Source organism: Ochotona curzoniae, unplaced genomic scaffold (genome assembly GCF_017591425.1).
Source record: "Ochotona curzoniae isolate NIBS_2020 unplaced genomic scaffold, NIBS_Ocur_1.0 patch257, whole genome shotgun sequence".
Taxonomy (NCBI): Eukaryota; Metazoa; Chordata; class Mammalia; order Lagomorpha; family Ochotonidae; genus Ochotona; species Ochotona curzoniae.
The window spans coordinates 10,632-36,104 of record NW_024466814.1 but is presented as its reverse complement, the minus strand read 5'-3'; the positions used below and the strand labels follow the sequence as shown (position 1 = coordinate 36,104).

The following is a 25,473-nucleotide window of genomic DNA, read 5'->3' as shown; positions in this document are numbered from 1 at the left end:
ATAGGTTACTGGAGAAGGGGGCACCAAAATAAACTTATCTTTTCAGGAAATTTTCATGTCTGGGGCTGAGCAGATTGTCAGCAAGGATACCAGTTAAGACACTGGTGGTGTTTGGAGTCCATTGCTGCAGCTTCCCCAGCCCCATGGGCGGAGCCAAGCAGGAAACAGCACCATGGGGCTGCCATGTGTACATGGTCTGCCTTGGATGGGTCAAGACCCTGCCTGTGCCTCATTTACAGTCTCTGGAGCTGACAGGAGCACGAAATGGGGGAGACTGGCCCCAGAAAACGCCGAGAGGATGAGAAATCCATCCAGAGTGATGAGCCCAAGACCACAAGTCTCCAAAAAGAGGTAAGGACATCTGGTTCCCAGCAGACCCTTCCCAGGCTGGGAGTAGGGGAGTGGGGGAGAAGTTATCTGACTGTGCAGCAGTGGGCTGAGTTCTGCAGTGGTCCCCAGAGGTGGGTGGTTTGCTCTGTCCAGTACATCTCTAAGTGACTAATCCTCTTTCTTCTTGTTGGGAACTCAGCATGACCTTTTGAACTTCATACATGCAGATGTTTAGTTCATGTGCACACTAGCTAAGCACCTAGAGGGCCTCTATTTGGTCAGAGGATTAGGCTTAGGGAGCTTGTGATGGTTGGGGTCCCCACTGTGACACCTGGCTAAATGTGAGTCCTCTCAGGTGTGCATGTCTGACAGGCAAGGAATTATGAGGTCTGCTAGCACAGCCAGCCTGACACAGGACAGGGATGCACAGTCTGCGCTAGAGCCTGGCGAGAACCTGGGGCTGTTTGGGGGCCTGGAAGGAAGGGGTACTTTCAGGCTGGGATGGTGGCACAAAGGCACCCAAGGCTCTACCCTGTGTCAGTCTCCATGTGGGACAACATCAGGGGCCAGACACGGAGGGACAGGAAGACTCCCAGCTCACAGGATGAGGGGAGGAGGGCCCAGGACATGCATAAAACAAACGCAGAGCTGAGGGAAAGCTTCAAGGGTAGGATGAGCTGGGGATGTGGGCGGGACACCAGGCAGTGTTGGAGACAGGGACAGAGGACAGGGAGCAGGATGGCCCTGGGGCTTGAGCAGGGGATGGCGGGGCTGGTTGGTCTGGTGTCCTGGGACATGGGCAGCACCCTCCCTCCCCACCAATCTCAGACCTGTTTCCAGCGATGTCCTCTGGGACCCATGGAGGTCCACCAGCAGAGTACAGCTGAACAAATCCCCACCCTGTCCTAGGGCAGTTCTAAGGTGACTGCAGACCTGGGCAACTCAGACTCAGCAGTGCCTCAGCAGGAGGGAGGTTTCTGGGTAGACATCTGGGAGCCAAACCTTGGCCTCTGAGGAAGGCTGAGGATGGGAAGTGGATGATGCTCCCTGGGACCCTGCTTGGGTGTTCCAGGAGTCCTGTGTGGCCAGTCCACTGCCAGGGTCTTCCCCTCCTGCTGAGATCTTCCCTGGTTGGCCTGGGGCTGAGGACATCGGGCCTGATGCTGAGAGCAAGGACTTGAGTCAGCCTATTCCCTTGATGAGTGCACAACTTGAATATGGCAAAATGCACTCATTAGTAGTAGCATTTAGAGAGTTTTGTCAAATGTGTCAGCCCAAAAAGCTCCCGCATTGCCCCCTTGCCAAGCAGCTCCCAGTGCTGAATTTCCAACCCCTCAGCTTTATTTGGCTGCTGTTGAACTTCATAGGAATGTAGACCTGACCTGGGTTTTGTTCTCAGCAAGCTCCAGCTCCACAAAATAGCATTAGGCAAAATTATCAATTGAAGTTTCTGTCCTTATGTGGCCTCCCTTTCTCAGCCACTATGTGATTCCTCTTGCCAGGAGACCAAGCTTTGACTTTACTTCTTGCTTTGATGGAGAATTTTCTATGCTGCCCAAACAAGAGGCACATCTGAAGGTCTTTTCTTGGCACAGACTGTCTTCTAAACTTACCTTTTTTTTTAAAGACTTATTTTAAAATTTTTATTGGAAAGTCAGATATACAGAAAGGAGGAGAGACAGAGAGGAAGCTCTTCCATCCGCTGACTCACCCCCCAAGTAGCCACAATTGCTGTAGCTGAGCTAATCTGAAGCCAGGAGCTAGGAGTTTCTTCCAGGTTTTCCCACACAGGTGCAGGGTCCCAAGGCTTTGGGCCGTCCTTGACTGCTTTCCCAGGCCACAAACAGGGAGCTGGATGGAAAGCGGGGTCTCCGGGATTAGAACCAGCATCCATATGGCATCCTGGCATATACAAGGCGAGTACTGTAGCTGCTAGGATACCATGCCAGGCCCTAAACTTACCTTTTTGCTTCCTTTAGGAGCTTGAAACCAGCCCTATCCTGCCTGGCTATATAATTACAGGCTTAATTTAACCTTTCTAGCTCATTTTCTCCTCTGGAAGATGGCTGATGTCTTGTAATCAATTCACAGGGCTTTGGTGCTCTAGCATTGTGGTAAAGTGCCGCTACTTGCAACTTGGCATCCCATTTGACAGCAAGTTCAAATCCCAGATGCTCCACTTCTTATTCTCTTGTCCTTTTTTTTTTTTTTTTCCTTTTTGGAAAAATTATTTACTTTAATTGGAAAGGCAGATCTACAGAGAAGAAAGACAGAGAGAAAGATCTTCCATCTGCTGATTCACTCCCAAATGGCTGCAAAAGCTGGCCAGAGCTGAGCCAATCCAAAGCCAGGGCCAGGAAGGCGCTTCTTCCAGATCCTTCACATGATTTCAGGATCTTAAGGCTTTGGGCCATCTTCTACTGTTTTCCCAGGCCACAAGTAGGGAGCTGAAACACGAATCGGCACCCATGTGGGATCCCAGTGTTTGCAGGGTGGGATGGGTGATTAATCAATTAAGCCATTGTGCTAGGCCCTAGATGCTCCACTTCTGATCCAGCTCCCTGCTAATATAACTGGGAAAGCAATGGAAAATAACTTACATGCTTGGGCTACATCACCAACATGGGAGAACCAGATGGAGTTCTAGACTACTGGTAAACATGGTCACTGCTGCTGCTTTTAAATTTTCATTGGAAAGATTTATTGCTACTGGAAAGACAGATTTACAGAGAGGAAATACAGACAGAAAAACCTTGCATCTGCTTGTTCACAATCTCTCTCTTTGTCTCTCCTCCCTGTCTCTTCCACTCTCTCCCCAAATGGCCACAATAGACAGAGCTGAGCCAGTCTGAAGCCAGGAGCCAGGAGCCTCCTCTGGGTCTCCCACATGTTTACAAGGTCTCAAATCTTTGGGCTGTCTTCCACTGCTTTCTCAGGCCACAAGCAGGGAGCTGGATGGGAAGTGGAGTAGCCAGGACATGAACCAGCACCCATATGGGATCCCAATACTTGCAAGGTGAGGATTTAGCTCCTGAGCCATCATGCCAGGCCCACTGCTGCTTCTTCAGGTATGAGCCAATGGATAGAACATCTCTGTCACTCTGCCTGTCAAATAAATAAGTGAATATTTTTTTTCCAAAAATGTGTGGGACACTTGTGGGGATTAATTCATTATTTTAAAAGATATTTTTATACTTTAATATACATTTTTATACTTTAAAAATGTATTGGATTCTGTATGGTTACAGAGAGAGTGGAAGAGACAAGGAGAAGAGACAAAAGATAGGTTGTCCATTCATTGGTTTAATTGCCAGAGTGCCACGATGGCTATGACTGCCACGATGGCTATGACTGCCATGACTGCCATGATGGCTATGACTGCCACCAAGGCTATGACTGCTATGACTGCCACCATGGCTATGAATGCCACCATGGCTATGACTGCCACAATGGCTGTGACTGCCACCATGGCTATGATTGCCACCATTACTATGGCTTCCAGGCAGAAGCTAGGAGACAGGATTTCATCAGATTTTCCCAAATGAGTGCAGAGTGCAAACACTAAGGGCCATCTTCTGCTGTTTTCCAAGGCGCATTAAAATCTCAGGCTTGAACTGGCACTAATATGGGATGCCAGCATTGCAGGTGGCAGCCATACATGCAGCACCACATTGCTGGCCTGACGTAATACTTATCTAAGCTGAGACCCTAGAAAAGCACCTGGGTATTTTCACTGCAGAAGCGTAGGTTGCAGTGCTGGGCCTTGGAGCTGCAGTTATCTGGGTGGCCCTTGCCCCTTAATTGGGTCCCAGTGCCAGAATGGACCTTCTTCCTCCTCATTGCATTCTAGGTGGGCCTGTTCAGCGGCACCTGCATCATTGTGGGCACCATCATCGGCTCTGGGATCTTCATCTCCCCTAAGTCTGTGCTCAGAAACACGGAAGCAGTGGGACCATGTCTCATTCTCTGGGCAGCTTGCGGGGTTCTTGCAACACTGGGTAATGGATGCTGCTCCCTGTGCCCCCACCTGGGTTTCCTTTCTGTGGGCCTGTGTAGGCAGGGGTCAATCAGGCTGTGACTCAAAGACCCAGGACCCGACCATGTGGTTGTCAGGAGGGAGAGGACCATGGTGGACCAGCATGAGCATGGCCCCATACCTTGGGGGAGGATGGCTACATGTGCCAAGGCAAACATTTCTCACCAGGGGGCTGGAGACCTTTCCTCTGTGTGTTCCAGGGGCCCTGTGCTTTGCGGAGCTTGGCACGATGATCACCAAGTCAGGGGGTGAGTATCCCTACCTGATGGAGGCCTTTGGCCCCATCCCTGCCTACCTCTTCTCCTGGACCAGTCTGGTGGTCATGAAGCCTTCGTCCTTTGCCATCATCTGCCTCAGCTTCTCCGAATACGTGGCTGCACCCTTCTACTCAGGCTGCGAGCCTCCCCAGGTTGTGGTGAAATTCCTGGCTGCTGCAGCCATCTGTGAGTACACATGCCTGGCATCTGGGCAGGCCTGACACACAGAGACTCTGATCTTGGGTCTTCCAATGAACAGAGGTTCAGTGTGGGGCTGGAGTCTGGGTGGGGGTGTATTATGGGCAGAAAATGGGCAGGATTGGCTCCTGGCAGTAGCCAGTGCTCTATGCTGAGTAGCCGCATGCATCTCAGGGGCTGCAGGCTGGGGCGTTTGCAGGTAACATTGTCTTTCCAGGCAGCCTGGCTGGGTGGTCAGGATCATCAGTTGCATGCCTTAAAAAAATCTTGCACTCTCATCATACAGGAAATAAACCTTGTGGTGAGATGAAGGGCAGGAAAGCAGCATAAAGGAGGCTCCAAGCAGGACAAGCACAAAACACAGGCCCTCTCAACTCTCCCCAGGGCTCATCACGATAGTGAATGCTTTGAGTGTGCGGCTGGGCAGTTACGTGCAGAACTTCTTCACAGCAGCCAAGCTGGTAATCGTGGCCATCATCATTGTCAGTGGGATCGTCCTACTGGCCCAAGGTGACAAGCATTGGGATGGGTGGGTAGGGCCCACTACACAAGCAAGTTTGCCCTGTGTGTATGCAAGGAAGTCTGGCAGAAAAGCAGCAGAATCTTGTTGCCCAGCATCAGGGCATATTTAGTAACTGGGATCATGACATGTCCCTTCTTTCATGTGAAGATGAGTGCAAAATTGAGCTGGGCTCAGCTGACACCTGCCCTGTGCACTCTGGCTCAATTACAGGAAACACAAGGAATTTTGAGCAGTCTTTTGAGGGCGCAAAAATCTCTGTGGGAGCCATCAGTTTGGCGTTCTACAATGGACTCTGGGCCTACGACGGTTGGTAAGTTTAGCACTCCTCAGACCTAAGTCAGGCAGGGGCTCCTTTTGACCAAATTTACTTCTCATGGCAAAAGTAGACATCTGCCTTCGCACTTCCGCTGGCCTCAGAGTCACTTTCAGGCTTCCCTATGTGACTCACCCACTCCTTATTTTTCTGTTGCCATGGAGCTCCAGAGACATCTGCACTTCCCCAGTCCTGGTTGTGGTGTCCTGTGGACAGGCAGCCTAGGGGCCCTGACACAATCCTTGCCAGGCTAATTCCAGAGGAGCTGGCTTAGAGGCAGCCACAGCTGCCTGCTCACTTGCCAAGACCAAGAACATCCAAGGGCAGTTGTATTTCACCCTGGAGATTCTTGATGAGATTGTGTTCATGTGCCTTAAGAAGCCATCCTGGCCACTCATCAGGCTGGTGTTTCCTTCTGAGAAGCATTTGGAGACAAAGAATCTTCCATTTTGTTCAAAGCACCTGGAAACTGCCATTGGTGTGGATCATGGTAGAGTCCTGAGCCACACTATCTCTGGGGCTTTCCAGAACTTTCCCTGGAATTCCTTCAGGAGAATTTTCCATAGGGGAAAGCATCTTGAATGAGGCCAACATCTAGTGTGTGTCATTTTTCTATAAAGTACATTGTTTTTTCACTGCTGTGAGGAAATGCCTGCAGCTGGGTAAGTATGAAGAGAAGAGCTTTATGTAGTTGTGGAGGTTCAAGGACAGAGGACTTGGCCCCTGTGAGGACCTCATGGTGATGGCATTGCTGTGGTGGATGCTACATCTTGAGGCAGGAAGAGGGTGGTGGGGATGAATCCTCCATCATGCAAGCGCCTTAGCAAAGAAAAAGGCAGTCATGTTTCTTTGCTTTCTGCAGGAATCAGCTCAATTACATCACAGAAGAACTGAGAAACCCCTTCAGGTAGGAGAGCTGCATTGGGAGCAGCTCAAGAGGAGATGAAGGAACGGCAGCCATTGTCCCTCAGTCTCTGGTGGGGAGGAGAGCCACTTGTCTCCTCCCTCAGTCTCCTGCGCCTTGTGAGGTGGCGGCCCTGGGCTCAGGGCAGTGGCTGCTAAGGGAGTGGGGGTGGTAGAGGACCCCAGACCTTGATTTCTGGGTGGTTTGTCTTCCACAACTGGCGAGTCCCTGAGGGAGGCGCGTTCTGCCTGAGAAATGCCCCAGGCTCTGGGCCCTGGCGTGGGACAGCGCAGGAGGGCGGCCCGGGAGGCCGAGGGAAGGACGTGATGGCCAGCTGACAACCGCGTGTCCCACCGGCCCCCAGAAACCTGCCGCTGGCCATCATCATCGGGATCACGCTGGTGACCGTGAGTTACATCCTCATCAACATCGCCTACTTCACGGTCATGACGCCCACGGAGCTGCTGCAGTCGCAGGCCGTGGCCGTGGTGAGTGGGGAGCCTGAGCGGCCGGAAGGGGCGCTGCGTGGGCGCAGGCGCAGGCGCCATGGGGCTGTTCTGGGTGAGGGCGGAAGTGCGTCATGGCCTTGGGCGGGGCGCGGGAGCTGCAGCCCGAGGGCGTGTGGCGTGGCTGGCGTGGTGTGTGAGGGGCGAGGGGCGTGAGGGGTGGAGGTGGGGTGTGTGTGGATGGCGGGTCAGGGCTGGGGCACTGCTGGGGTCAGGGAGCGGAGAGCAGCTGGGCACTGGGGCTGAGGCCTTGTGCAGAGAGCAGTGAGGGAAGCGGGAGGCCGGGATGGGGAGGTGGCCAGGTGGTCACCGGGAGTGAGAGCTTGTGGTGGACGTGGCAGGAGTGTCGGGATTCGGCAGTGGGGCCTCGCATGACGTGTGTGTGTGTGAGTGTGTATTTATGTGAGATGCAACAAATGTGTTTTTATGAGGTGTGACTCAAGTATCTCTTTTGCCCTCAGGACGTGTGTGTGTGTTTGTGTGTGTGTGTGTGTGTGTGTGTGTGAGAGAGAGAGAGAGAGAGAGACGAGAGACAGAGAGAGACAGAGAGACAGAGAGACAGAGTTGTGCCTTCAGTGTCCGTGTTGTTTCCTTCCCAGACGTTCGGGGACCGCGTCCTCTACCCAGCCTCGTGGATTGTCCCAGTGTTTGTGGCATTTTCAGCCATTGGTGCTGCTAATGGAACCTGCTTCACAGCGGGCAGGTAAGAAACCCCCCCAGCCCTTCACTGTAGAGTAGGCAGGGGGCAGCAGAATGCACCTCACGCTGGAGGACACTGCTCCTATATCCCTGATCACTGAAATCTTTTCCTTACAGTGCTGGTGGCAAACCTTAAGCTAAAGGAGGGATCGGGCCTGAATTTGATGATTTTCCTGGGGCATCAAATTCTCGCACTAGGCTAGGAATGTAACTGCTGAATAGTTGAGTATTTGAGAATTGCTCTCCAAATTTCTCCTGCCTACCTTGCTTTGCTGGAAGCAGGTACTTTTATGTTTGAGAACCACCTGACTTGCAGGTGTAGCTGCAAAGCCTTTATACCCATCTGGACCACACAGTTAGTTACCTTCAGTGTCAGTGGGTGGACCATGTAGTAATGGACCATATCTCCAACCATGCTGGGGTGGGTTGTACCCTCAGGTGAGTCTTTTGTCTATGATTTGCAAATCTGTTCTAATGGCGTGTGCGCTTTTTTTTTTCCCCTCCACTCCATTGATTCCTATTAGGAGAGGCTTTCTTCAGTTGGATGCCATTGCATTTGTCCATTTCTGCATTTGCTTCTTGTGCTTTTGGTGCCACAGATAAGAAAGAATTGTCCACACCAGTGTCCTGTAAAATCCTATTATCTCTCTGTGGTCTTATAGTTAGGTCTTTGCTCCATCTGTAGTTGACTCCTGGATAAGGAGACAAAGGATCCAATTTCACTTGTGTGTGATGGGTGAGGTGGTCACCAGTATTCCTTAATCTGTATGGATATTAGAATCTACCTGTTGGTTTCTACAAAAAGCCTTGGGGGTTTTGGTGTGGGTTATCCACATCTTGGAAGTGCTGGATGGGTCTGCCATCCTGTGGGTGTGGTCTATCATTTGCTTGAGTCATCTATGATTTTTTTTCCAAGAAGGTTTAGGAGTAGTTTTTGGTATAAATTTTGCATAGTTCTTATAAATATTTTGTGTAATTTATCCTGAAGTTTTATTTTTTTCATTTTTCTATAAATGACAATGGCTCATTGTGAGTATATAAAAATCAAATTTTAATAGCCTTACTGAGCTATAAATGCATAAAATTTCCCCTTAGTAATTATGCAATTGCTGTTTTAGCAAATTTATAAAACTGTGTAAATACCATGACAGTCTAATTCCACAGCATTTCCATCAGCCCAAAAGCTCCCTCATGTCTAATCATGTAATCCCTGTTTCCCCCTTTAGTCTTAGGCAACCGCTGATTTTTATGTTCCATCTCAGTGGAGTGACCTGTCATTTATAGTTGATTTTTTAAAAAATAGCTAAAAGTCACATGTATGCTCCCATGTGCACACACACATACACACACAGATGATGCAGGAAGAGCTGCAAGAATCAGGACTGTGCCAGGTGAGAGTCAGAAACCTAAAACTCTATCCTGATCTTCACAGGCTGGCAGGTGTTCAACTACCTGGGCCATCATCTGCTGGTTTCACAGGCAGATTAGCAGGGAGTGGATTCAGAAGGAGAGCATCCTGGACTTGAACCAGCACTCTGATATGGGATGCTGGCATGATAGGCAGCAGCTCAACTCACCATGCCACAATGCTAACTCCATTTTATGTATTTTTTGTCATCCTTTTTGATCACATCTGAGAAGCTTTGCCCAATCCAAGTTCATGAAGTTTTTCCCTAAGAAATCAGAGATTCAGTGTTTCCGTTTGCATACATGTCTGTTACAACCTAAATGGGTAGTTCCACACTTGTACAGCATAGAGATGGGCCAAGAGCTTTTGTTATATGGATTTATGTTGTATATAATTTTTTAAAGTTTTTTTTTTTTTAATGTAGGGGGCAGGTATCTTCTAGCTGCTTGTTCACTCCCCATATGCCCCCAACATCCAGGCTGGGCTGGGCCAAAGCTAGAAGCCAGAATCACCGTCCAGGTCTGTCTCAGGGGTGGCTCTGAGTACTTGGGTTGTCATTTACCATCAGATGCATTAGCAGGAATTTGAATTGGAAGTAGAATATCTGGGATTTGAACCAACTCTCCCATCAAGGAATGTGTGCATTGCATGTGGTGACTCAACTGGCTGTACCCCCCATGCCAGTCCTTGTGACATACCATTTTTAAGGAGTCAAATTTGTGATGTTACCTTAATGGATTCTGGATCTTCTATCTCACATATACCAACCTTCTATGTTTCTCTTTCTTTCAAGAATATGTACCTAGCCATTTCTGGCATTTTACTTTCACTCTTCAATCTATGTGAGATATAGTTTAATATAAAACACAAATTCCACTTTCATTTTTCTGTGCTTTTAACTGTTCTCCCAATGCTATTTAGTGAATCATCAATTTTTTTCCCTTTCTCGTTTGAAATGCCATTATATGTACCTGGTATGCTTTGTTTCATTGCTGTCTTCTGCTGTTATTATTCTTATTAAAACATTTTATAGATTTAGTAATGTAAAATCTGGGATTCATGCTCATGTGTCAGACTTCGCTTGGTCTGCTTAGCTTTCCAGATGTGCTTATCATTATATCTAATTCCAAAACTCTTACTAACATTAAAATAATTTATTTGAAAGGCAGACAGCAATCTTCCATCCCCTGGTTTTCTCCCCAAATCCTGCCCTAGCCAAGGCTCAGCCACACTATGGCTGGGAATCGGGAACTCAATCCAGGTTCCCTGTGGGGTGGCGGGGACCCCTGTACTTGAGCCCTCATTTGTCTCCTCTGAGGATGCATAACAACAGGAAGCTGGACTCAGAAGCATAGACAGGATTCTAGCCTAGGCACTCCATGTGGGATGTATGCATCCCAAGCAGCGTCTTAACCACTGTGTCAGACACTCATACCTGATTCCATTAAGATAATAGTAATAATCATAATAGTAATAATAATAAGAAGAAGAAGTACCCAAATGACCACAATAGTCATGGATGATCTAGGCTGAAACCAAGGACCAGGAACTCCATCCTGGTCTCCTGCAAGGGTAGTGGAGGCCCACGCATTGGGCCCATTTTCCCGCTGTTTTCTTAGAGGATTTTGCTGGAAGTTGGCCTCAAAATGGAGCAGTTGGGATACAAGTTGGCACCCATATAGGATGCTGGCCTTGTACACAGTGGGTTAAACCTGGCCCCATACTGCCATTTAAAAAATATTTATTTTTATTTGGATGGTAAAGTTATATATAGAAAAGGAGAGACAGAGGAGAGATTTTTTTTTTAGATTATTTTTATTTTTATTGGAAAAATAAAGGCAGATATAAAGAGAGAAGAGACAGAGAGGAAGATCTTCCATCCGATGACTCACTCCCCAGGCAGCTGCAACGGCTAGAGCTGAGCCAATCCGAAGCCAGGAGCTTCTTCCGGGTATCCCATGTGGGTGCAGGGTCCCAAAGCTTTGGGCTGTCATCAACTGCTTTCCCGGGCCACAGGCAGGGAGCTAGATGGGAAGAGGGGCTGCCGGGATTAGAACCAGCGCCCATATGGGATCCCGGGCGTGCAAGGCGAGGACCTTAACCACTGCACCATTGCACTGGTCCCAAGGAGAGATCTTCTACTCACTGCTTTACTCCCCAAATTGCCAGAATGGCTGGAGGTGAGTTGATCAAAAGCTGGGAGCCAAGAAGCTTCTCCAGGTTTCCCATGTGGATGCAGGGGCCTAAGGACCCAAGCCATCCTCATCTGCTTTTCCAGGCCATAAGCAAAGAGGTGGACCAGAACTACAGCATCTGGTGCTAGTGCAATAGTATACAGGTTATCCTCCATCTTCTAGCTCTGGCATCCCTTATGGGTACCAGTTCAAGTCCCAGTTGCTCTACTTCCAATCCAGCTCTCTGCTTATTGGCCTGGGAAGGCAGTGTAGAGTGGCTCAAATCCCTGGGCCATTGCATCCACATGGGAGACTGTGAAGAAGCTCCTGGTTCCCGTTCTTCAGATCAGCTCAGCTTTGGATGTTCTGGTTCACCTCTTTGCGGGTGCAGGGTCCCAAGGCTCTGGGCTGTCCTTGGCTGTCCCAGGCCACAAGCAGGGAGCTGGCTAAGAAGCGGAGCAACCAGGACTGAAACCGACAGCCATATGGGAACCTGGGCTTGTAGGAAAAGGATTAACCTATTGAGCAGTTGTGCCAGGCCCCTCCAGGCTCTTTCCCTGCAGAACGCTTGTTTAAGCTTCAAGCATTTCCAGGGCCTTGTTCCCAAGTTGCAGTCCTCATCCCAGCTGGCCACCAGAAGATGTGGCCTCTGTGTGGGACTCTGGATTCTCTCAGGGACAGTTGGAGCAGCTTCTCATTGTTGGATGCTTGTTTTTCAGACTCATTTACGTGGCTGCCCGGGAAGGCCACATGCTCAAAGTGCTGTCTTACATTAGTGTCAGGCGCCTGACTCCAGCCCCTGCCATCATCTTTTATGTAAGTATGGATTCTCCATGACAAAACCCACCTTAAGGGTAGGGGGCCCCTTAAGTTAGAATGGTTACATAGATGTGCATTGCTAAGCCCAAGTTCCTGTATTTCTTGACTTGAAATAAGTATGTCAGAAATCCCAAGGCAGTTCACTGTGCCTGACTTCCTCCATATACCTCTGTTCCCTTCACACATGTGCCTTTGTTCTGTGTTCATGTCACAAACTCCACAAGGGACCACTGGCCTGTTGAGAGGAGAGGATGTGTGAGTTAGTAGGTGGTGACTGACTGCAGCCACTCTAAATGCAAGAGTCATGCATCTGGCACAACAAAGGTGCTGTGACATCCTGCCCTGGGAGATGCTCTGTACTGGAGGTCCTTGCTGCGAGGAACCACTCTGGGACCCCGAGACCACTCACATTTCTGACTGCTCCCCACCTCCACAAGAACCTCTGCTGTCCATCAGACTGTTCACCACGAAGAGAACAACCAGATAGAGAGGAGAAATGGAAATCCAGGGCCATGTAGGAAACATAGGTCAGGGTCACACCTGAGCACACTGCCTAGGGTTCTTGTCAGTCATTAGGCAAAGCTGACACAAACACATCCTCACTTGGCTATCCTGGCTAGAAACCACAACCTCAAGCATGCAAACATCTCATAAGAGTCATTGTCAGGCTGCAGAGAACAGACCCCACAGCCAAGTCAAGTTTAACCCCTGCTGTGTTGGGATACAGGAAGTCTTTCTCAGGCTAGTGGTCAGTCTCCTGTGAAGTGGTAAGGGCAATGGTTTTATGCACTAATAACCTAAAATTCATTCTTCTTTCTGCCAGGGAATCATAGCAACCATTTATATCATCCCTGGAGACATTAACTCACTAGTCAATTATTTCAGTTTTGCTGCATGGTTGTTTTATGGCATGACAGTTCTAGGACTCATTGTGATGAGGTTTACGAAGAAAGAATTGGAAAGGCCGATCAAGGTAAGCAGAGTGCCCAAGGTCACGAGCAGCTGTTTCCCCATGATGACTTAGTCAGAGGAGATGAAGTGCAGGCCCAGGGAGTGTCTTCTGCTTCCAGCATGCTGCTTCTCGGGATTACCACATTTGAGGGCCTGCCCAACCCTGCCCAGAACCATCTAGCTTCCTGCTTGTGGCCTGGGAAAGCAGTTGAGGACAGCCAGGGGAGCATACTTATTTATGTTATGTTACCATTATACATCTCCTTTTGTTTAGTCCTCCACGGTTGAGAGAAAAAAAAAAAAGAAAAAAAAATTGGATCTTCTTCTCTGTGGTGTTATTGAACTTGTAACAAAGGTATCAATGTGACACTAAGGTGGTGTAAAAGAGTATCCAACATCTCCTGTAGAAATAAATACTAGCGTGTGATCCATGTGCCTGTAATGGGAGTACAAGGAGAACTAGATCCTCATTACCATGGATAGTAGTAATAACAATGACAAAAGGGGCATTAACAATCTCGTGTGATCCCAATCAATTGGTCCCTTATGAATTGTTGCTTAATAAGTTACATCACAAGATCTGTATTACATGGGGTTCAAACAAATAGGAAGTGCATTAAGATAAAATTCACAGGTATAATTTTTATTATATTAAGGCAAACATATGATATCTGACCTTTTGGGATTGGCTCATTTCTCCCAGCATAATGGTCTCCAAGTAGGCCCATTTGGCCACAAAGAATTATATTTCATTTTTAAATTTTTATTTAAAAAATATTTATTTATGTTTATTAGAAAGTCAGATATACAGAGAAGACGAGAGACAGAGGAACATCGTCTGTCTGATGATTCACTCCCCCAGTAGGCGCAATGGCCAGTGCTCCACCAATCTGAAGCCAGGAGCCAGGAGCCTCTTCCAGGTTTCCCACATGTGTGCAGGGTCCCAAGGCTTTGGGCTTCTCAACTGCTTTCTCAGGCCACAGGCAGGGAGCTGGATGGGAAGCAGGGCTGCCGGGACACAAACCAGCATCTACATGGGATCCTTGTGCATGCAAGGTGAGGACTTTAGCTGCTAGTGTACCACGCAGGGCCCTATTTCATTTTTATTAGCTGCATAGTATTCTACAGAGTAGATGAACCAGTTTGCTTATCTAGTCCTCTGTTGATGGGCATTTTGGTTGCTTCCATATTTTTACAATTGTTGATTGTGCTGCTGTGAACATAGGGGTGCATGTTGCTTTCTCATGTAATAGGTCTTTTGGATATATTCCTAGAAGTGGTATTGCTGGGTTGTGTGGTAGGTGGATTTTCAGTTGCTTTAGTATTCTCCATACTGATTTCCATAGTGGTTGTACCAGCCTGCAGTCCCACCAGCAGTGGAGTAGGATTTCTTTTTCCCCGCATCCTTGCCAGCAGGTGTTGTTGGTGGCTTTTTGTGTGTGGGCTGTTCTTATTGAAGTTAAGTAGTATCTCAGTGATGTTTTTATTTGAATTTCCCTTATTGCCAGGGAACTTGAGCATTTTTTCATATGCCTGTTAGCCATTTGGATTTATTCCTTTGTAAAGTGTCTGTCCATTTCCCTTGCCCATTTCTTGACTGGTTTGTTTGTTTTGTTGTTATGATTGTTCTGGAGTTCTTTGTATATTCTGGAAATTAGTCCCTTTTCTCCCTTGCAGTGTGCAAACATTTTCTCCCATTCTGCTGATTGCTTTTTTACTTTATTGATTGTTTGCTTTGCAATGCAGAAACTTCTTAGCTTAATGTAGTCCCATTTGTTTATTTTGGTCTTGACTTCCTTTGCTTTTGGTGATTTTTCTAGGAAGTCAGTCTCTTTGCCTATATCTTGCAGAGTGTTTCTTTTTCTTCCAAAAGTTTGATGGTTTCTGGGTGTAAGTTTAGATCTTTTATCCATTTAGATTTGATCTTTGTGTATGGTGAAAGGTGTGGGTCTTGCTTCTTATTTCTGCAGGCTATTAACCAATTGTCCCAACAGCATTTATTGAAGAGACCTTCCTTTTTCCCTGGATTGTTTTCTGTTTTCTTGTTGAAGATTAGATGGCTGCACATGTGTGGATTTCCTTCTGATGCTTCTATTCTACTCCACTGGTCTTCTTCTCTGTTTCTGTGCCTGCACCAGGCTGTTTTGATAATGGCCACCCTATAGTATGTCCAAAGATTTGGCATTGTGACCCCTCCCAGTAGGTTCTTCCTCAAAATGGTTCTGGCTATTTGTGTTTTTTTGTGTGTGTGAGTGTTTCTAGATGAACCTTTGTATCATGTTTTTCAGCTCTATGAATGTTTTCAGTATTTTGATTGAAATCACTTTGAATATATATATTATTTTTGGTAATATGGACATTTTGATAACATTCATTTTGCCGGTCCAGGAACATGGTGTATTTCTCCACGTTTTGAAGTCATCTATTTTTTTAAAATGTTTTGTAATTTTCCTCGTAGAGGGCTTCCACATCTTTAGTTAGGTTTATTCCCAGGTATTTTATCTTCTTCCCAGTTATTTTGAAGGGTTCCAATGCTAATTAGTTCTTTTTCCTCCTTGCAGTTGTTTGTGTACTTATGGCTGTTGATTTCTATTCATTTATCTTGTACCCTGCCACTTTACCAAACTCTCATATAAGTTCTAGCAGTCTCTTTATTGAGTCTCTTGGTTCTCCTATGTATAGAATCATGTCATCTGCACACAGAGATAGCTTGACTTCCTCATTTCCAATTTGAATTCCTTTTATTTCCTTTTCTTGTCTTCTAGCATTTGCGAATACTTCCAGTACTATGTTAAATAGCAGTGGCAGTAGCAGACATCCTTGTCTGGTTCTAGATCTTAGTGAGAAAGCTTCCAATCTTTCTCCATTTAGTATGTTGCTGGCATTGGGTTTTTCATATATTACTTTGATTATACTTTTATGCCTACCTTATTTAGTGGTTTTACCATGAGGTAGTATAGGATTTTACCAAAGGCTTTTTCTTCATCTATTGAAACTATCATATGATTCTTCTTGAATTTTTTGATATGGTGTATCATATTTATCAGTTTCTAAATGTTAAGCTATCCCTGCATTGCCAGGAATGAACCCAACCTGGTCCAGGTGAATAATATGTCTGATGTATTTTTATATTCTGTTGGTTATTATTTTGTTGAAGATCTTAGTGTCGATATCCATCAGGGATATTTGTCTTTAGTTTTATTTCTCTGGTAATTCTCTGCCTGGTTTTGGTATTAAGGTGATGTTGGCCTCATAAAACAAGTTGGTAAGGATTGCCTCCCCTTCTATTGTTTTGAAGAATTCATGGAGAATTGGGGTCAGCTCTGTTTGAAATCCTTTGTAGAATTCAGCACTGAAACCAGACAAGCCTGGATTTTTCTTTGTTGAGTGTACTTTAATTACTGCTTTGATCTCTGTCTCTGGTATAGGTTTATTTAGATTTTCTGTTGCTTCGTGAGTAAGTTTTGGTAAATGGTTTGAGTCAAGAAACTTATCCATTCCATGGAGTTCTTCTGATTCGTAGACATATAGTTGTGTGTAGTAATTTCTAATTATTCTCTGTATGGCTGTGGTGTCTGTTGTTATGTTCCCTTTTTCATCTTTGATACTATTAATTCTTGTTTTCTCCAGCTTTTTTTTTTTTTTTTTTGGTCAGGTCAGTGTGGGGGTCTATTTTGTTTATTTTCTCAAAGAACCAACTTTTTGATTCATTGATTTTGTGTATTGTTCTTTTGATCTCTATTTGGTTTATTTTCATTTTGATTATTTTTGTTTTCTGTTGTTTTGGGGGTTATTTTGCTGCTGTTTTTCTAATTCCTTCAGGTGCATGCTTAGCTAATTTGTCTGGTGTCTTTCTTGTTTCTTGACATAACCAACAATTGCATTAAATTTACCTCATAACCCTGCCTTGGTGATTATCCCAAAAGTTTTGGATTGCTGTGTCTGACTCTTCGTTGGTTTCAAGAAATTTTTAAATTTCTTCCATAATTTCTTCTCCTACCTTGTTTGTTTAGAAGCATGTTGTTCATCTTCCAAGAGTTTACATATTTCCTGGGGTATTTTGATTTATTGATCTCCGGTTTCACTTTGTGGTGGTCTGAGAAGATGCATGGTATGATTTCAATTTTTTTAAAAGTTAATGAGACTTGTTTTGTGTCCTATCATGTGGATAGTCCTGGAGAAGATGCCATGTACAGCTGAGGAAAATGTACATTTTATGTCCGTGGGATGGAAAGGCTCTGTATATATATCAATTAAGTCCATTTGTTCTATTGTCTGTGTGAATTCTGTTGTTTCTTTGCTGAGTTTCTGTCTTGTTGATTTAATGGTATTAATGGGGTCTTAAGTTCCCCTACTAGTATTGTATTGGGATCTGTGTTTCCCCTTAAGTCCATCAATAATTGTTTCATGAAGCTGGATGCTCTTATGTTTGGTGCGTAAACATTTGTTAATATTATTTCTTCTTGGTGGATGGCTCCCTTTATCATTATGTAGTGCCCATCTTTATCTCTTAATATTTCTCATATTGAAGTCTATGTCCTCTGAAATTAGAACAGCTATACCAACTCTTTTTTTTCACATTAGTGTGGAATATCCTTTTCCATCCTTTCACTTTCAGCTTCTTTGCATCTTTGCTTGTTAGCTGTGTCTTTTGTAGGCAACAGATAATTAGGTCCTGGTTTTTTAAAATTAATTAATTAATTTGTTTATTTTTTGACAATCTTGACATAATTAGGGTAAAAAGGTTCAAGCACTACAGGAAGATGGGCAAGACAATTAGTTCTGTATTGTTTCCTTAATATATCTGATGTAAAAGGGGATTTTAAGGGAGAAGCCCCACCCAGTCTCCCACCCACCCCAGGTCCCAGATGTGGGGCATGCTCCAAGGGTCTTGCTCAAGTGGTTTTGATAGTTCAACAGTTCTGAATTGCTGCCACTCTCACCACTCCAAGCACGATGAGGTCATTGGAGAATCCACTGATTGACATAGTCCATCATAGAGTCTCCGTTTGCCCAGTATTTTCATTGCCAACATATAGCAATGATTGACTTGTTCTGTCCTCTGTCTTTTGATGGTTAGGGTTCTGAGTCCAGAAGCTCGATTGGGGGATCCCCAAAGAAACTTTGTCTGAGGTGTTCCCAGACCAGATTCTTGTATGTACTAGCAAGCACAGGGCCCAGCACAGTCCATTGCCCCAATCAGCTGGTGGTTGCAATTGCTGGGTTGGTTAGGTCCTGTTTTTTGATCCATTCTGTTAATCTGTCTTTTGATTGATGAGTTTAGGCCATTTGTGTTTAGAGTTAATATTGAGAGGTTGTGATTTAGGCCTGTTATGCATGTGTGTGAGCGTGTATGTGTGTGTTAGTGTTTGTGTTTAATTTTATTTCCTTTTATGGACTTTAATGAGAAGGTTTTCCGCTTTGCCATCTTTCATTATGATTTACTTCCTTTCTTTCTGACTCCAGCACATTTCTGAGGAGTGTTTCTAAGGCTGGCTTAATATTAACGTATTCTAGTTTCTCTTTACTATGGAAGGATTTAATTTCATTCTCAAATACAAATGAGATAATTGCTGGGAATGTTATTCTTGGTTGACAGTTTTCTGAATAATGTTACTCCAGTCTCTTCTTGCTTGTAGTGTTTCTTTTGAGAAATCCGCAGTGATTCTGATAGGTTTCCCTCTAAATGTAGCCTTGTGTTTTCTTCCTACTTGTTTCAGTATTCTTTCCTTGTATTAGTTTGAGGGGAGTTTGAGAACAGTATGTCTGGGTGAAGGTCTTTTTGGGTCATATCTGTTTGGGGTTTTCAGCCCTTTCTACATTTACTTGCCCTTATATTCCCTGTGTTTTGGAAGTTCTCCTTTTTAATTTCATTGAATACATCCTGCACTCCTGTCTCTCTTTCTGCACCTTCCAGAAGTCCTATAATTCTGTTATTTGACTTTCTGATATGGTGTCATTCATTTCTTGTGTAGTTTTCTTGGCTTTCTTCAGGTCTTCTTCCAGTTGTTTAATTAATTGTGTGTTCTTGTTTTGGTTGTCTTCTGTTTCTGTTCTGTCTTCTGCAGCATTCATTCTGTTGGTCAGGTTCTCTGTTGTGCTCTTTAGCGCTAGTATTTCATTTTGGACCTGCTTAATTTCTGTGATGTTATTTTTTTTTTAAAGATTTATTTTTATTATTTTTTTATTGGAAAGGCGGATATACAGAGAGGAGAGACAGAGAGGAAGATCTTCCGTCCGATGATTCACTCCCCAAGTGAGCGCAACGGGCCGATACTATGCCGATCCTACTATGCCGATCCGAAGCCAGGAGCCTCTTCTGGGTCTCCCATGCGGGTGCAGGGTCCCAAAGCTTTGGGCCGTCCTCGACTGCCTTCCCGGGCCACGGGCAGGGAGCTGGAAGGGAAGCAGGGCTGCTGGGATAGAACTGGCGCCCATATGGGATCCCGGGCGTGCAAGGCGAGGACCTTTAACCACTTGCGCCACAGCGCCGGGCCCTGTGATGTTATTCTTAAATGCCCTGAATTCCTCCCAACATTGTTCCTGATTGTTCCAGGATGAAATTTTTGTATTCCTTTTCTGGCAGTTCATCAGTGTCTTTATCTTGTAACGCTGTGACTTATGTGGTCTTTTGAACATTTTCAGGGAAACACAGGCTGCTGTTTCTGAGTCATTTCTTTTTCTGCTGCTTCTCCCCATGCCTATGTGTTGTCTTGTCACTTTGCAGTTACAGTGTCTGATGTGTTGTTGGAGGTTTCTGGGGTCAACTGTGCCTGTCTGATAACCTGGGAGTTGCTGGGCAGGGATACACATGCTGAAACCAAGTTAGTGAGTGGATTTGAGGATTTCTTTCTGGTCTGTCTTCAGATGGAAGCTGGCTCCTGAGGCTATATATTTTTTAATTCTCAAAATGTTTGTCAACTTCTGCCACCTTGTGGGCAACTGGTGTTACTGCTCTCCTTGATGCTAGGGTACCCTTGCCTTTCCTGAATTCAGGCAGGAATGCTACAGGGTGGGTTCTGCGACTCCAGACTGCAGGACTATTTCTCAAGGAAGGCATGTCTCCATTGTTGCTCTGCTTGTGGGCACACCCACTGCTCAGTGCCTCCACAGACCCTGCCTACTGTGAAGCCACCCAGCGAGAGTGTGTTCCAGACTGTGCTCCTGAGCACACAGCCAACAGACAAACTCCTTAATCCTTGCTGTGAGGTTCTGGAGGCCCCTCACCTTCCCTTGTCACTGACAGGCAGGTACTGTGTTTACTCCAGGCATTTGCGCTCCATTTTACCTAATATGGTGGCAGTAGAGCGCTGTTCCTACTCACTTCCCACACGTGCAGTGTTAATACTTGTATGTTGGACTTTCTTTTAGATATATTACAGAATAAAACAATCATGTTAAGTCTGTTAAGAAACAAGATGTTCAGGAAAAAAAGAAACTGGCATAAAAAATATCTTACAATAAAAATGGCAACATCAGTATGGATACATGAAAAGTTTTTCCTTTTTGATGAAAGATTAGTCCTTGTCCTTGCAAAAACATAATGATCTTTAAATGCCATTTCCTACTAAAAGGAAACAAAGTTCACTGGAGAGAGGGAGGAATCCAGGGCTGCCACCTCCTGTCATGCCAGGAAGCCTTGGGAGCACAGCAGAGCGTCCTGGGAGCAGCAGTGACAGGACAGGCTGACTTCACACAGAGTGTGACAGGGAGCTGAAGGGCCAGTGAATCTCATCTGGGTCAGCCCTGCAAGTCCCAAGGCCCCAACTCATCCTGAAAATGAAGAAGCAAGCATTTACCCTGTCTTTCCTTCACAAGTTCTAAAACAGAATCTCCAAGTAGTTGAAGAAATGTTTTGTTTCTTTTTTTTTTTTTTTTTTTTTTTTAATTCAAAAGGCAGATATCCAGAGAGCAGGAGAGACAGAGGAGGTTTTCCATCCACTGTTTCACTCCCCAAGGGGCCACAACGGCTAGAGCTGAACTAATCCAAAGCCAGGAGCCTGGAGCTTCTTACAGGTCTCCCATGCAGGTGCAGGGTTCCAAAGCTTTGGGCCATTCTTGACTACTTTTCCAGGCCACAGGCAGAGAGCTAGATGGGAAGTGGGGCCGCTAGGATTACATCTGGCACCCATATGGGATCCCAGTGTGCTCAAGGCAAGAACTTGAACTGCTATACTATCGCACTTGGCCCAAAGAAATGTTTCATTACACAATTTCAGATCATGACGTCTGGAAGGGTGACTCCTTTGCAACCCGTGGTGAAATAATAGGACAGTGGTGATTGGTAGGTGCTAAAAACCATTCAAAACTTTACTCTTGGTTTAGGAGGATGAAGTTAATGGGGGTAATTTATAATGGTGGGACTGGACTGCTTTCCTTCTCTTAAGCCCAAACCTTAGTCATTTCAAAGTGTGAGAATCAGGTATCATGTGCTTGTACTGACTGCTCTACTGTGGAGTATTCATGCCTCCAAATCTAGCTACTGGCGTACAAGGAATAGGGAAGAGAGAGGCACCAGGGGGACCCAATCACACAGAGCTAGAATTAGACACCACAGAAAAGACAAATCCCTCAGTTCCTTTATACAAAGGAGGCATGAGAATAACATTAAAAAAATTCACCATCAGGGAAAAGGTGGAGCAGATGAAGTGAGAGTGAGAGAACGCCATCAAGGTGACTGAAATTGGAGAGGGTTACACGCGTTCACGACACTGTAGCAGCCATGCTGCTTTCTTAGTGAAAAGCTCCAGGAGGAGGACGGGTGTGTGCAGCCACGGCCTGACCACTTACTGTTTGGCTTGCAGGTGCCCATCGTCATCCCCATCCTGGTGACTCTCATAGCCGTGTTTCTGGTCCTGGCCCCAATCATCACAGAACCTGCATGGGAGTATCTCTACTGTGTGTTGTTTATCCTGAGCGGCCTCATCTTTTACTTCTTCTTTGTCTACCACAAGTTTGCATGGGCCCAGAAAATCTCAAGTAAGTATCACAGGGCAGTTGTGTTGTTGAAGCACGGGCAGGCAGAGCATCCCACACCCTCAGCTGCCCTTCCTGATCCTACCTGGCCCCTCTGCATGGGCTCTCACAGAGCACACTGCCCTTCAGGAAGGCCAGGCCTGGACCCATGATCGAGTCTAGCAAGCAGGAAGGGAAGGCATTTTAAGGTGTTTGAGAGACAGCAACAGAGGGTCACCTCCAGATGCCTAGGATCGGCCTAGGTCTCCCACATGGGTGGCAGACCCCCAGTTACACTCTGCCTGCTGCCTCCCGGGGTGTGGGTGAGCAGGAAGCCGGAGTCTGGAGCCAGAGGCAGAGGAGCCCAGCCTCCACCGTGGGACAATGGGCGTCTGATCTGCTAGGCTCAACACCCACTCCCCAGGTCCCTTAAAATGCATGCAAATGCAAAACTTGCCATCTTGACCTCTGTCAAGTGCAGTTCAGTCATGTTGCATGTTTTCAGCATCCCCGTCCATCTCCAGAGCCCCATGTTGTTCTTCCTGGCAAACACACGTAGCAGCTGAGAGCTCAGTGCCACTCCAGATAGCACGCAGTGACAGAGGCTGGACTGGGAGAGAGTGACAGGTGCCTGGTCTGTGCATATCACACTCTGCTCCACACAGCAGTCCTCATTTGCATCTGTTGTCAGACAATTTTTATGCACTTTCTTTTCATTAGAAGATCAGAGACAGAGATCTGCAATCCCTGGTTTACAAACTAAATGCCCATAACAGCTGGTTGGCTTAGTTCAAAGCCAGGAATCCAGGACTCAGTGTGGGTCTCCCATCTGGGTAGCATGGACATATATATGTTATAATATTTTATTATTTTTAGTGGAAAGGCAAATCACATTTATACAGAGGAGGAGACACAGAGAGAAAATACTTCCATCTGGTGGTGCACTTGGGGAGTGAACCAGCTGATGCAATTGGAGCTGAGCCAATCCAATTCCAAGAGCCAGGAGCTTTTTCCTAGTCTCCCACATGGGTGCAGGCTGCCCAAGGCTTTGGGCAACCATCTACTGCTTTACCAGGCCACAAGCAGGAAGCTGGATGGGAAGTGGAGCAGGCGGGACAGGAGCCAGCACCCATATGGGATCTCAGCGGATGCAAGGTGAGGATTTAGCTTTTGAGCCATTTTCCAGGCTGGACTCATATTGCTGAAACGTCACTTGCTCTGTCAGGGTGTGAATTAACAGATAGCTGGATGCAAAGTGTAGCTGGGACTGAGACCCAGCACTCTGATAAAGGACGCAGCTGCTGCAAATGGCATCTTACCACAGCACAAAATGCTTGCCCACAATTATTTAAAAGCTTTGGTACTTTGGTACACCACTTTTATTTCTAAAGAGTCATTTCTTTTTTCTTTTTTTTTTTGCAAGGTGCTCAAAGAGACTGAACTGCATCTGCTTTCTTAAACATCCGTGTTACATATGCAGATTCTGTCAAGCACAATAGAAATCAGCTGCAGGAAACCCCACTCTTTCCCTCCCTGGATCAGTGCCTCCACCTAATCTGAACCCTGCACTGAGAAGGGGCATGGTTGTGGACAATCCTGCCCAAGGGAAAGAAAGAATGTTGGTGTAATAAAGGCAGCCATTTTCCCCATTTGTTCTGAAACGAACTTAGATTTGGTCATAACATTAGAGGAATGGGCAACCTCTAACTTTGAGCTTCTGGCACAAAAATCTCATTTCTTAGGTCTAGAATATTAAACTCCTCCCTCCCAAAACTGGTGAGAATTTGGGTTAGGTAATGAAAAACAATGAGCGATCTTATATTTTAGATAAAATGTTGCTTTGTGGGCCAGCGTGATGGCTCAATGGTTGAATCCTCACCTTACACACTCCAGGATCCCATATGGGCACTGGTTTGTATCTGGCTGCTCCACTTCTTATCCAGCTCCCTGCTTATGGTCTGTGAAAGCAGTAGAGAATACACCTAAGCCTTAGGACCCTGCATCCTCCCAGGAGACCAAGAAGCAACTCCTGGCAGCTGGCTTCAAATTGGCTCAGCTCCAGCTGTTGCGGCCACTTGGGACTTGGGGAGTAAACCGGGAATGGAAGATTTTTCTCTGTCTCTCCTTCTCTTTGCAAATCTGCCTTTTTAATAAAAAAAAAAAAATTTAACAAACAAAAACACAACTTTAGCAAATTCAGATAATGGTTGTATAGTGGAAGTATGTATGTGTGATTTGGTCTCATTTTTCGTAGAATACAAATAGCTTAGTGGCAATAAAATACTCAGCAGGTTCCTAATCCTTTCATAGGAAATAGTTTACATCTAAAGAACCAGTGTGATTAGCATGAGGGCCCTGATTAGCTCTCAGATTAGCTATCCCAAAACCAGGCCATTCCGGAGACATATAATTTGGAAATTAAGATCACTGTCTCTGTTCCCCACCAGAAGCCTGTCTCTAACTAACTTTTCCACTGGCTTCTGTTCCAGAGCCAGTCACCATGCACCTTCAGATGCTCATGGAAGCCGTGCCGCCAGAGAAGGACCCCGAGTGACCGATCTGTCTCTTGTAGCCAAGTCAAAACTGTGATGTGTTTATTTTTGTAAGCAATGCTTGTGGGTTATTTTTCTTGACGTTTTTCCTTTTTTCCTATGGAAATCTCAGAGTTCTATTGTAACTTGATCACCATAGTTCTGGGATTTTTTTTTATTTATTTATTTTTAATATAAAGTTTATCTCAGAATAGTTTTAATTATGCAAAACAAATTGTGAAGTAGTATGGAATTCCCTTATAAACCTCAACCATCTCCCTGTTATTAACATTTTATGTCTTACAATTTGTTATAATTAGTGAATTACACCCCGTTTCTCCTTTGTCCCTTTTAAAATCCAAATTTCCATGCCACCTGCCACTGCCAGTCTGTCGTAATGGCATTCTCTGTTCAGATGGAGATTTGTTACAGGATTTTCTTAGCAGTCTCTGTCTTGGTTTTTTGGTGAAAGCTAAGAGATTGGGGTTCATTGTGCCTAGAGAATGCCCAGAGTCATTTTCTGTGGGTTCATTTCTTTGGTTGTCAGAGAGGAAGCTTCCATTTTTGAGTTAACAGATGAAAGAATGACAAGACTTTCTCTAATGGATGCCCCTCCACAGGCTAAAACTTTTCCATTCAATGCCAGTGGTTGTGTCCTTCCCATCCTCATCTTTACCCTGAGAAGTTGTTGGTTTCGTTGCACAAGAGTCAGCAGCAGAACATGTGTACCAAGGCCAGACCACACCCCATGGTCCCTGGTTCCTGAGATCAGAGATCCTGATGTCTAATGCAAACGTAAGATGAGTGCTTGGGCTGCTTGCTGATGCAAAAAACCATTACCGGGCCTCCCCTCATGGCAGGAGATGTGG

At 45.8% G+C, this 25,473-nt stretch overlaps 1 protein-coding gene across 1 annotated transcript; it reads left to right on the top strand.

Moving 5' to 3' along the window:
* Positions 1-264: 264 nt before the first annotated feature.
* Positions 265-24,627, top strand: LOC121166862 (b(0,+)-type amino acid transporter 1). Its single transcript, XM_040996169.1, has 12 exons — positions 265-351; positions 4,181-4,328; positions 4,567-4,809; positions 5,206-5,331; positions 5,555-5,654; positions 6,520-6,564; positions 6,926-7,049; positions 7,667-7,770; positions 12,068-12,164; positions 12,991-13,140; positions 21,923-22,097; positions 24,563-24,627. The coding sequence occupies exons 1-12, from the start codon at positions 265-267 to the stop codon at positions 24,625-24,627; spliced, it is 1,464 nt and encodes a 487-aa protein (XP_040852103.1).
* Positions 24,628-25,473: the final 846 nt, after the last annotated feature.

Bases quoted from the DNA above. Each gene is read 5' to 3' on its own strand.
- LOC121166862 (XM_040996169.1), top strand. From the start codon at position 265: ATGGGGGAGACTGGCCCCAGAAAACGCCGAGAGGATGAGAAATCCATC. The intron at 4,810-5,205 runs GTGAGTACACAT...AACTCTCCCCAG, and splicing joins CCTGGCTGCTGCAGCCATCT to GGCTCATCACGATAGTGAAT. The intron at 7,771-12,067 runs GTAAGAAACCCC...CTTGTTTTTCAG, and splicing joins ACCTGCTTCACAGCGGGCAG to ACTCATTTACGTGGCTGCCC.